The 12044-nt window shown below is 44.0% G+C and overlaps 5 protein-coding genes across 5 annotated transcripts; 3 read left to right on the top strand and 2 right to left on the bottom strand.

Moving 5' to 3' along the window:
• Nucleotides 1–243: 243 nt before the first annotated feature.
• Nucleotides 244–1731, top strand: I203_106155 (uncharacterized protein; the record flags this gene model as incomplete). The annotated part of the gene is made up of 2 exons (XM_019147921.1): nucleotides 244–725; nucleotides 804–1731. 2 exons carry the CDS (start codon nucleotides 244–246, stop codon nucleotides 1729–1731), a joined length of 1410 nt encoding a protein of 469 aa, XP_019002839.1.
• Nucleotides 1732–2597: 866 nt separating this feature from the next.
• I203_106154 (6-phosphogluconate dehydrogenase, decarboxylating 1) lies at nucleotides 2598–4732 on the top strand (the record flags this gene model as incomplete). The annotated part of the gene is made up of 8 exons (XM_019147920.2): nucleotides 2598–2611; nucleotides 2804–2837; nucleotides 2965–3023; nucleotides 3087–3130; nucleotides 3207–3533; nucleotides 3604–3794; nucleotides 3862–4157; nucleotides 4222–4732. The coding sequence occupies 8 exons, from the start codon at nucleotides 2598–2600 to the stop codon at nucleotides 4730–4732; spliced, it is 1476 nt and encodes a 491-aa protein (XP_019002838.2).
• A 344-nt stretch (nucleotides 4733–5076) lies between these two features.
• I203_106153 (glutamate-tRNA ligase) lies at nucleotides 5077–7891 on the bottom strand (the record flags this gene model as incomplete). The annotated part of the gene is made up of 12 exons (XM_019147919.1): nucleotides 5077–5208; nucleotides 5294–5469; nucleotides 5576–5693; nucleotides 5794–5845; nucleotides 5944–6326; nucleotides 6454–6603; nucleotides 6730–6909; nucleotides 7040–7210; nucleotides 7310–7357; nucleotides 7411–7448; nucleotides 7506–7578; nucleotides 7652–7891. The coding sequence occupies 12 exons, from the start codon at nucleotides 7889–7891 to the stop codon at nucleotides 5077–5079; spliced, it is 1761 nt and encodes a 586-aa protein (XP_019002837.1).
• A 227-nt stretch (nucleotides 7892–8118) lies between these two features.
• I203_106152 (uncharacterized protein) lies at nucleotides 8119–9248 on the top strand (the record flags this gene model as incomplete). Its single annotated transcript, XM_019147918.1, has 6 exons — nucleotides 8119–8184; nucleotides 8246–8402; nucleotides 8462–8520; nucleotides 8587–8702; nucleotides 8775–9079; nucleotides 9145–9248. The coding sequence occupies 6 exons, from the start codon at nucleotides 8119–8121 to the stop codon at nucleotides 9246–9248; spliced, it is 807 nt and encodes a 268-aa protein (XP_019002836.1).
• Nucleotides 9249–9619: 371 nt separating this feature from the next.
• On the bottom strand, nucleotides 9620–10760 carry I203_106151 (uncharacterized protein; the record flags this gene model as incomplete). Its single annotated transcript, XM_019147917.1, has 3 exons — nucleotides 9620–10204; nucleotides 10270–10380; nucleotides 10449–10760. 3 exons carry the CDS (start codon nucleotides 10758–10760, stop codon nucleotides 9620–9622), a joined length of 1008 nt encoding a protein of 335 aa, XP_019002835.1.
• Nucleotides 10761–12044: the final 1284 nt, after the last annotated feature.

Genomic DNA, 12044 nt, shown 5'->3' with positions numbered 1-12044 from the left:
CAATTGGATCATGTCGTCACCACCTTCACTCGATCCGGTCATTCTTTCCGGTGGATCAGGTATCGTATCCTTACGTAACGATAAAGATTGGGAAAAAAATAACACCACATCAGTCCTTAACTTTGTTGTTGACAATTATCATTCCCCCCCCCCACCCTGCAAAACATCCTTACAATCCTCAATCTCTTATAACCCACGTCACATCCCATCAAGCACCTTCTCAACGCGACTATCCTTTTCACAATGTCAAGATTGGATTATCATTCGATACTAGATCCGAATAACAGTGTGGACGTGGATGTAGATGCAGAGTTCGATAATCCAACTATCCTAAATCACCATGACTCCGAGAATCAGAACGTGGAGGATGGTGTGGACGTCCACTCACACACGCATGGAATTGCCGTTGGGATAATGGATGACGAACATGATGATACCCCTTTTGTCATCATGGAAGAGCACGCTGTAGACCCAGACTCAGAGCTGGCGCAGGGGACGGGACAAGAGACAGGGCAATTGCAGGAGGAGGAACATGATGATATACAAATACCAATCCTGTCGGAGGAGATTGTCGCTGGTCCAGATGAGCCGAAAGGCTCTGGTAGAGGACAAGGACATGGACCGATGAGTCTCAAAGGAATGTCAGAAGAGAACAAGAAACAAAGACAGAGATTGCAGAATAAGTTGGCCGCTGAAAGAAGTAGGAATAAACGGAAAGGTGATCAGTCAGTACAGATTTCCAATTTGTCATATCATCATGATTTCCTGTACCAAATACTGATGGATGGTTTTCTATCTTGTAGAATGAATCTTGAGAAACAAGTTGACTCTCTAAGGAATGAGAATGCCCAATTACGAGCGAGATTAACACAATTATCGTCCAATTCCAAATCACCCGAATTCAACATACCGACTATAATTTCTGATCCCACTCCCTCTCAATATTCACCTATACCTACCACATCATCGATGACGACGACAACAGTATTAAATGGGACAGGTATAGATTACAACTACATCTCAAAATTGACCAACGAGCTAAACCAATCCAAGATGACTTTATTAGAGAGGAAACTGAAATTGTTAAATATCCAAGATGGTACTTACAGTTCACCTACGTCGTCATCGGAGCAGAAAGACAAAGACAAAGAAGGAGATGTGGGAGAAGGGACGGTGAATGAAATCGATCCGATCAAAGAAAGTAGAAAAGAATTAATCAATAAATATAGTAAATTGCAAAGCATAAAAGCTGAAGAGAAAAGCTTGAATACGCTCATTGCTCATATCAAGAATGAAATTGAGAATTTGATCAAGCAGAGGAATGTCGTTGAAGAGAAATTGAACGAGAAACGCAGTAAAGGTAGTGGTGATAATGATATAAACATGGGAAATGGGGATCAGGATCAGGATCAGGTGGCTGTCACTCAAGAGCAACAACAGCAACAACAATCAGTGGAAGATCCTTCTACCTCGATTGGAAACCATACGATTCTGGTTGAAGACTCTCAACAACCCCAACAGCAGGATCAGATTGCAGAAGAACAGAACCAGAACCGGAACCAGGAAGCGGAAGACCAAGATCAAGATCAAGATCAGATGCACGAAAATGGTAATCTGGATGATATTAGGGGATGGATCGATGCTGCTGTCAAAGATTGGGATCAGGTGGGTGTCCTTTTCATGTCATTTGGACGTCTCCCGTTGAACCATGTAGCTGCCGCTGACATTTGATCATCCTTTGTATCATAGAGTTAGACTCTTTGTGATTCCAAGACACAAAAGGAGACGTGATCGTCCAAGAAGGAAAACATTAGTCAGTAATCGACATCAGTACCCCCAAGTTTCGGTCTTGCAGTTTCTTCGTACATGTCGTATCGTCAGTAGTATAGTGTACTTGTGTCTTCATCTCAAGCACGGAAGGAAAGTCTTATAACATCGTTTTTACTCTATGACATGCATGACCTCTCCATGTCTATTGCTTGAAATCACAGAGGAGCTCACGCCCACTTCATGGACCACAACGGTAATGCAATTCTGACGGTACTCGTATAAAACGGCCCATGGCACTTTTCAAGCACGACTTTTCGAGATATTCGTATTTCGTACCTCATCTCCCGTTACCTATCTCCGCCGGCCCGGAATTCCGATCAGTCAAGATCTTGGCCTAGAGAGGATCCCAGTTCACAACCTGTGCGAAGGATTTCTTGCACCTGGTACAACTTGCCTCGACGCAATATGAGAATGGCATCCTCTACGATAGAGAGATGTCCAGATGAGGATGAGCGGCATTCGTTGTTCTATACATGCACTAAGACTGATCTCCCGGTGATGAACCTATGCTAAAGAAACACCGCTCGCGTTTTTTGGGGGGATTGAGTGGTTGTGCCACTTACGGCGTCATACCTGGTGGGAGATGTCGACTTGGACCCTGAGCTCTGAGAGAGTAATGAGGTATCCATCTTACACTACTACCGTTCCCTTTCTTTTCCGTTCTATCTTTTTCTCTTCTCTCTCTCTCTTTTATCTTATAAACAAATCCATCTCTTGAACTCTTATCCCTCTTCACCTAAAAGTACCTACATAACAAGTAATCAAAGATGTCTTCTGATCTGTGAGTGTCCGTCCAGCTCTCCTGCCTGCTGGGAGGGAGACATCGTCGCGATGGAAGATGATAGAACTGGCCTCCAATCGGCCGTCAATTCCCGATCACTCCTTCCTCTTATCTCGATTGTTTCGTGTGCATACCAAATGAGCTGCTATATATCCTGCAAAGAATCCATGCTGACTTTTTCTTCCATGATAGCGCCGACGTTGGTCTTATCGGTTTGGCCGTTATGGTACGTCCTGAGTCGGTAACACTCGACGAACACGGAACACGTCACTGACTCGTTCAATTTCATCACCTCCTCCATTCACTCTTCTTCACTTTGCATCCATCACTATATTTCGCACTCCGACTAACAGGGTCAAAACTTGATCCTTAACATGAACGACAAAGGATTCAAGGTTTGTGCTTATAACCGGTAAGTCCGGTCTTGCCTTCCCTCCAATCGGACATATTGCTAACATTTCAATTTGGTGTATAGAACCACCTCAAAGGTCGACCATTTCCTTGCCAATGAGGCTAAGGGTGAGTACTCACATAGCTCAGCGGATGAATCTCGAGTGTTCTTACTGATTTGGTTGTTTTTCCTCCCTTATCATAGGAACCAACATCATCGGTGCCCACTCTATCCAAGAACTGTGCTCCAAGCTCCAGAGACCTAGAAGAATCATCTTACTCGTTAAGGCCGGTCAAGCCGTTGACGATTTCATCGCTCAACTCGAACCTTACCTCGAAAAGGGTGATATCATCATTGACGGTGGTAACTCCCACTACCCCGACTCCATCCGAAGAACTCACGAACTCGAAGCCAAGGGTCTCCTTTTCGTCGGTTCAGGTGTCTCCGGTGGTGAGGAAGGTGCCAGAAATGGTCCTTCTTTGATGCCTGGTGGTTCCGATGCCGCCTGGCCTCACATCAAGGAGATCTTCCGTAAGTGAATTTCCTTAAAAAATGAGTTTTTCGTGAACTGACTAAAAATCATGATGGGGGTGTCTTCCAGAAAAAACCGCTGCCCAAGCTCAAGGTGAACCTTGTTGTGACTGGGTTGGTGAGACCGGTTCAGGACACTACGTCAAGATGGTCCACAACGGTATCGAATACGGAGATATGCAATTGATCGCCGAGGCTTACGATATCCTCAAGAGAGGTCTTGACCTCGACGAAGCTGAGATCGCTGAGATCTTCGAGAAGGTGATTGTCTTTTCTTTTCAACTACCATAACCAGCCCGTCACTGACGAGACATTTACCTGATTGTAGTGGAACACTGGTGTCCTCGACTCTTTCCTTATCGAAATCACCAAAGATATCCTCAAATTCAACGATACCGACGGTGTCCCCATGGTCCGAAAGATTCTCGACAAAGCCGGTCAAAAAGGTACCGGTAAATGGACTGCCATCGATGCTCTCGACAACGGTATGCCCGTAACTCTTATCGGTGAAGCCGTGTTCGCTCGATGTCTCTCTGCCGTCAAGGACGAGCGAGTAAGAGCTTCCAAGATCATCGCTGCTCCCGAGAGACAACCATTCCAAGGTGACAAGCAACAATTCATCGAGTGGGTTTATCATCTATCATGACCAATTTATTTCAGCCTAGCTGATGTACATAAAATTGTATAGTGACCTCGAGCAAGCTCTTTACGCTTCCAAGATCATCTCTTACGCTCAAGGATTCATGCTTATGAGAGAGGCCGCCAAGGTCAACAGCTGGCACTTGAACAATGCCGGTATCGCCGCCATGTGGAGAGGTGGATGTATCATCAAATCCGTTTTCCTTTCCGATATCACTGCCGCCTACCGGGAGAACCCAGAATTGGAGAACTTGTTGGTCTCCCCCTTCTTCTTGAACGCCTTGGCCAAGGCTCAACCAGGATGGAGACGAGTGATCGCTCAATCTACCCTTTGGGGTATCCCCATCCCCGCTTTCACCACTGCTCTTTCGTTCTTCGATGGATACAGGACTGAAACCCTCCCCGCCAACCTTATCCAAGCTCAACGAGACTTCTTCGGTGCTCACACTTTCCGAGTCGTTCCTGGATACGGTAACGATCACCTCAAAGAAGGTGAAGATGTTCACGTTAAATGGACTGCCACTTCCGGTAACGTCTCTTCCTCCACTTACAACGCTTAAGCGGGTTGTTAAGTCTTGGAGCGAAGAGGTGGTATCGTACTTTGTTCAGATTTAAGTGGAAAACAAGCCCTGGAAATTTGGTGTAGCCTTTCTGTTTGATTTTTGTCTTCTGTCTGATAGCATATTAGGCAGGATTAAACCAAAATATATATGATAGGAATTCATGCAGTTTATGTGATTCTTGCGAAGATGATGCAGGTTGTAATCATTTTCGCACAGTGGTGGTATAAAGTGGTGATGAAATGCATTTCGTCAAGTACATTTGGGATTATACAAATAGTGAGTGGACAATAGATCAGAGTAGTTGTGCAAAGTAAATGACTAATTGCAATTATACTGAATTCTTACTCTAATTGATCTTGCTTTCGTTTATTGGATTGATCTAACTCTCTAACGTACTCTACACCTCTCCTCAATCTTGATAAACTTTCATCTAATCCCAAGATAGTTATCAATTCAGGTATACTAGGTCCTTTCTATAATACGCCCAACGATGAACCATTAGTATACGGAATGAACACGAACACGAGACATATCTCTGATTTAAGACGTATCACTCACTTTCCTCTCTGTCAAAGCATGTCTTATCGGAACCAACAGTTTCGGTTTCCTATCTATACCCAATTGATGTAATAATTTATGTATCACATCCCATACTAAATCCTCGTTCAGTGTTGTAGAGGAACTGCTACTAGCGGATTGTTGGAGTGTATCTGCAAACAAGGATACATATTGACCTATTTATTATCCATTGTACGAGCATGAAAAAAAAAAAAATACAATGAGTTATCAACAATTTTATTAAGGTGATAGAATTAGTGGGTGGAAACGTTCCCCACTCACAGTATATCCTCGGTATGAGATCTTTTAACATCGACTGTGATTCGTGGCATGTATATGTGGGAGGTAGGAAATAGAATATCGAATGCATTGGCATCTCGGTGAGGATGGTGGTACGGGGCTAATGAACGATTAATGCATTAGCTTTCATAGCTTCAACCAGTATGTTTAAGATATATATGTTATATGTAATTCGATAGTCAGAGTAAGGTATTACTCACTAATTCAGCATCGAATACTTTCTCGACATACTCTACATCCTCCACTAATTCGCTAACATCCCAAAAAACAAATGATCAGCTACCGCACCTCTTACAAAGGGAGATGAAAGGTCGTATATATATATATATATATACATACAATACACTTACCATCCCTTCAAAACTTTCTCATCCCTCAAACCCTGCTGAAACCTCCTAATCAAACCCTCTCTTTCACCTTCATTCTCATTGTCATGGGAGATTTTTCCACTATTCACCATCACACCATCGTTGCCTAATCTACCAGCCATCCTCCTCAATGTCATTTTACTTAAGAAATCCAACCTTGATTGATTGACAGCCGCTTTCCTATGTGTTATATGTGTGATGTCGAACGCTTCTATCAATTGATCCATCGTGAATAACTCGTATAGTGAATGGCCATCGTTACGGATATGAGGATCCAGAGTGGTTTTGGATGATAGGGCTGAATGATAGTCCCATCCCATCAAAGCTAGGAAATTTAGGAGAGCAGAGGATTCGTAGCCTTGTTTCTGCGAATAGAGCATAAATTAGTATATAAGCTATACATATATCCAAGTATCCACACAGTACAAAGGGGAAAGTGGTCGAGAGATTAATACGGATATGGGGAACAGAGTCTTGTAGTCCTGTACTTACCATGTAATGCTCTACGAACGTATCACCTTTCCTCTTACTTAACTTGGTACCATCCGGATTACATAGTAAAGGAAGATGAGCGAATTTCGGTGGTGTCCATCCAAATGCTTTGTAAAGGGAATGATGTTTCGGTATAGATGGTAGCCATTCCTGTAATATAACGGATGTCAATCTACAATCAGAGATACAAGTCGAAACAACTACATCGCGTTATGGGATTTATTTATTGTTTTTGGAATTCTCATGACTGTTTTCGTTACAGCTAAAAGCACTCACCTCACCCCGTAAAACATGACTTATTTCCATCAGATGATCATCTACCACACTTGCCAGATGATATGTAGGCCATCCATCAGATTTCATCAATACGAAATCATCAAAGCCCGCTGTAGGCGCTGACGGCTGATTATCGCCAAAGATGAGATCGGGAGGTATGTTCAATGATTCGGAGGAGGACTACGAATGAACGAGATATGAGAATCATCATTGTTTCATGTAAGATCAAAAGATCATAAGATCATAATGGTAGCTTCATGGGACACGAGGGTAAGAGAATTTGATGTTGGATTTCGATATCCATACTCACTTTGTATCGCACAACGTATTTTTCCCCAGCTTTTTTCTTCCTTACTTTCTCCTCATCTGTAATATGTCTACATCGTCCATCGTAGCTGTGTCTCATCCCCTGCTGCTTTAACGATACTTTGATAGCTTCCAGTTCATTTGGTGAGCAGAAACATTCGTATGCTTCATTTCGCTAATACAAAGAACGATCATAGGATCAGCTAGTGTACTGAAATGTATACCCCAACTTCAATGCATAAGACCGAGCGGGTGCGTATCGTGCAGAACTTACTGATAAGAGTTCCTTAGTATAGTGATGATATATATTCAGTCTTTCCGACTATATACCATCGTAAGCTCTTAAATCTGGACACATCACAGGTTCTAGCTCACTTGAGTATACGGTCCATACTTCCCACCTATTCCGACTCCTGTAACAAATCTCGGTCAGCTGCAATCGTACAAAGATCAATAATCACACAGCTGACCTTCATCGTAGTCTAGCCCAGCCCATTCCAAAGATCCTCTCAGACTATCTACAGCACCTTCCGTGAACCTAGTCTAATTCCGTAGCCCCAGATCAGTATTTATGCGTGGCCATATGGTAGGCAGAGTCAGGTAAGGTATGACATACCCTATCTGTATCTTCTATCCTCAGTAGCCATTTCCCTTTCCATTTCCTAGCTAGTAGATGGTTAAATAAAGCCGTTCGTAGACCTCCGAGATGTAAGTGACCTGTAGGCGAGGGAGCGAATCGTAATCTTGGAGAAGTCGGGGTTGAGATTTCCGAGCTGGTCGTTGTGGAATGACATCGTTTACATATTTTGTATTTCGGTACGATCGCTCGGATGATAGGTACACTGGTGGTCTTCATCCTGATCTTTTACCGATGTTCTCTTAAGAAGATTTGGAAGTATGACTTTGCTTCAAGCTTTGATGCTTTGCTCATTTTCGAAAATAACGATCAAAATAATTGTTCGTTCGCAAGTGATATCTTCCACGTCATAAGATTCTCACTCAACCTTCTTAAGTCAACCTCATCTCGATATCTATCCATTCGCTTTCAACCTCATATGCATATGATCAACTGCAATAGCTAATATGACCACTTTCTATCCTGTGGGAGACTTCAAACCAGAATCATTCGGCAATGCGACGTTGATACTGGTACGTTCCATCTTTCTTATCGAGTATACCTCAATCTGACGCTCGGATGTTACTTTCATAGCCGGCAGTATCGTTAGGAAACGTCCCTCAACTTACATCCGACTTACTCGTCACTTCCCTCGGACTGAGGAGGATAGGATACGTAGGTCTGGGTGATACGGTCGTTCCATTCTCTGGGAAAGGGGATGACGGTGAGATAGTGACAGGTGGCTTGGAAGGTATGTCCATCTGTCAGGGATACGAAAACATACACACTTACGAAGTGTTGGGGATGTAGTGTATGGTAATCAAGGTTCGGAATTATATGTCATACAGCAGCGATCACCAACTTTGAAGGTCAGCTCGAAAGTAGCTCTTTATCCAATAGAGAAATAGCTGACCAGATACATCTGGATTGAACAGACAAAGAAAGATGAACATGTCGATTTGATACGGCAGTTCATTGAATCGAACTCATTTGGATTCGTACTAATCCTTACCAGTTTGGATGCGGCGAACCAAGATGATGCTCAGCTATTGTAAGTCATCTCACCTTAAAGCGCATTTCCATCTTTCGGAGTCGAGCTGACAAAGTATGACGATATCGTTAGAACACCACATCAACGTATCCTTCCTCCTTCCTCTTCTTCCTCGTCACACAAAACTTTACAAACCCTCGAGAATACCTTACCCACCCTTCAGCTGAATATTGACAGTGATTTCCCAACTACCGGATCATCAAGCAGTTCCGTCTATCCACCTTTCTTACCTGCTGCCGGTCTTACACGTAGATTATTATCAACTTTGGAAGACTCGTCGATACCCCACGGAGCTATCACAGCCTGGTGTGTAGAGGGCGATAATTCAGGAGATGCAATGTCCTTGGCTCAGGTAGTATTGCAAATACTGGGAATAGGTAAGCGGACTTGAAAGTCTCTTGTACGGATCGGAGTATGTAGCTGACTTTGGATTGTTCGTCAGATGATCATGTACAGCTCCAACAGCCCAAATCGTGGGAAGGTTTATTTGGGACTGTGAATGGATGGAGTGGTGGTGCAGGACAGGATTCTGAATTATATGGGTAATGACATGTATGTAAGATCTTTTAGATCGTGTGATGACTTGTGCAGTAGCTATTTGATGAATGGGATAATATAGTAAACCGCTATGCTGTCTATCAAGATAAAAGTCCAGCTTAAATGCATCATCTGCTAAATCTTTTTGAGTGCTTGCGATGATGGCTGAAGGCATCATGAACTGAATTTGTCAATCTCGTTTATTGCACTTTGCCAGCATTGGAAATAAGCAATAGTCACCCATATACATCACATATTCCTCATTTTGTTGAATATATAAACAACTATAGACAAATCAAATGAACCAAAATAAACAGAACAAAACAGGTTCGTCAATATAAGATACAACGTATATATCCATTTCCCCTACATCATCGCTCTCACTGATCTCTTTCAGCACTTTCATTGACGACCCTTCCAGCGTCCAACAACATTTCCAAGCCCGAGGATGATCTCTTGCCCTCGCTGCCCGTAGATTTAGGTGATAACGAACCGCCGTTCCTCCTTGATCTATCGGAATTATCGATTCGTACTTCCCGTATGGGAGCAAGTGGTAATCCCCCGGGCGAAAGTGAATTGGGTGATCTAGATGAAGGTACTCGAAGGGAAGAATGCAAAGAAGGTAATTGCCAATATCCTCTTCCTCCAGTTGTCTGTGAGGGCTCTTTCTCACCGAGGCCTACAGCTGGTGGGGGAGGTTGGACATACCCCGTCTGCTGGGGGAGTGGCGGACTTGGCATTCCACTTGAAGTGGATCCTGCACCTCTCGAAGAAGTAAGAGAAGGTGTACGTTCGACGTGTACAGCGACGAGACCATCACTATCGAGCTGCGAGGGAGGAGGTGGCGCGGGAGATCCACTGGGAGGAGGAACAGTCATCTGAGGTGGTAACGCAGCAGCAGCTGAATGCAGGGAGAGACGAGCTTGGAGGACAGTAAGTCGAGTTTGAATCAGGGCAGTGAGTCGCTAATAGTGGACTATAGGCATCAGTACTGATGTCTGAGCACTGTGAGGAAGATGGAATGACTTACCTCTTCCTCTGCTTTCTTCGCTCCCAGTATAGATAATAACAACTCTCTATCGCCTTCACCTGATTTTCGGAACGAGTCCAGTATACTGGATAAAGATGCTGGTGGTGGCGGCTATATTTCGTTTGGCAAAGTCAGCTTGGTTCTCTATATTTCGATTGAGATCCGAATTTCTGACATACCAATTCTTCATCCCACCATTTCCCACCTGCCGACCCACCAAAAGCGACCCCCAAACCTATACTGGGAGTCTCACTCGCATCTCTCCTCGATCTAGGTGGGGAAGGTGGTAATTCACCGCCATTAGGGGATGATCGAGCATAGTGTTGTGAGGTGGAGGATGAAGGGGTATTGTTGTTCTTGGTGACACCATTGGCAGGAGGTGCTGGCGGGGCGTAAGGATGATGTCGATATTGATGTTGATGGTAAGGTGACTGGGTAGGGTGCGGATGAGGAGATTGTCTGGAGAATGATGAGGGTCCTGCTGTTGTCATCGTGAATGGTAGTGATTGGATTGGATGTCTCCGTAAGGATGATAGATGGCTGTTATGTTATGGAGTACTGATTGAGATGGGATGGAGAGTTGTTCTCCTGTAATGTATTGTTGTATATGGTATATAACAAGAGAAGAGGGGGGGACGGGGATGCGGATTGGAAAAGGTGAGGTGATCCTATTTGATCCCCAATAATCTCTTGGCGTCACGCTTACTCTCCTCTTGGGTGTATCGGATCTTCCTTTCGTCTTGGCTTTTTGTTTTACCTGTCGATACCTGATGTTACCGTCTCTTTAATCACTCGACAGCGCGTCTCAACTTGTTGAAATGATGATCTGTAACTTTGTGCAGCAGGCTACGTGGATGTCAGTGGGATGGAGTCTAACAAGATAGATGATGCATCGTAGTCATGTCCTGTATTTGAAGGATATCTTGTTGACCTGGGATTAGTGGAAAGTGGTTATAAATGGAAACATGGATGTCTAAACGAAAAATGCCAAGAGCTGCATCGAAAAGAATGGATACATCTGGACCCTGAAAGGATGAGTATTTTCGGTTCCTGGGATTATTTATATTTACGGGTTGATCGGTCCAAGCGTAATCAGAGAGGAAGATCTTTTTCCAGTAATAACAAAGGTCCGGAACCCCGAGCCAAGAATAAACCCACCTCTCTCTCTCTCTCTCTCTTTTGTCTTCTCTCTCTTTCGGTCGCCTCTTACATACTGGAAATACGGTAACCACCTCTTTTCTCTGATGAGAATATATGCTGAGTATGTTGAGAGCTGGTGATGGGAAAGATAAAAATCCAAGCGCTGATGCACGGGATGTACGCGACGCAGAAAACCATGCCCACTTATAGCGTCTCTTCATCGCACCGAAATAGATGCGCACTGTGATGTCACCGCAGAGGACGATTCCGAGTATAGCACGGTACAGTTATCCTTCGATTGCTACACGATCAGCAAGCTACGTGTGCGCTGTGACCCCCCTCGACGCTGGGTGAGGTGTGCTGTACCAAAACAAGACTTCGAAAGCTATGTTTAGCTCTACCATATTGATTCCGTCGCTCCAACTTAGGGTTTTACGCAGTCGTGTTCATCTTGGCATGTCGAAAAGAAAAAGACGATGAGATCGACCGATTACGTAGAGCTTTGTCTGAGCAATCCCGAACATCCAAGTACGTGGAACTGCCACATCACGCGATCCCTACCAATAAATACGAGTGATCAGCCAAGCGCCTTTTCGTCTTAGCTTGGCTTATCGCTTTGCTCTGGTCAACCGGAT

The sequence above is a fragment of the Kwoniella mangroviensis genome (genome assembly GCF_000507465.2).
Source record: "Kwoniella mangroviensis CBS 8507 chromosome 1 map unlocalized Ctg02, whole genome shotgun sequence".
Taxonomy (NCBI): Eukaryota; Fungi; Basidiomycota; class Tremellomycetes; order Tremellales; family Cryptococcaceae; genus Kwoniella; species Kwoniella mangrovensis.
The sequence above is the reverse complement of the archived record's forward strand: the minus strand, read 5'-3'. Positions and strand labels throughout refer to the sequence as shown.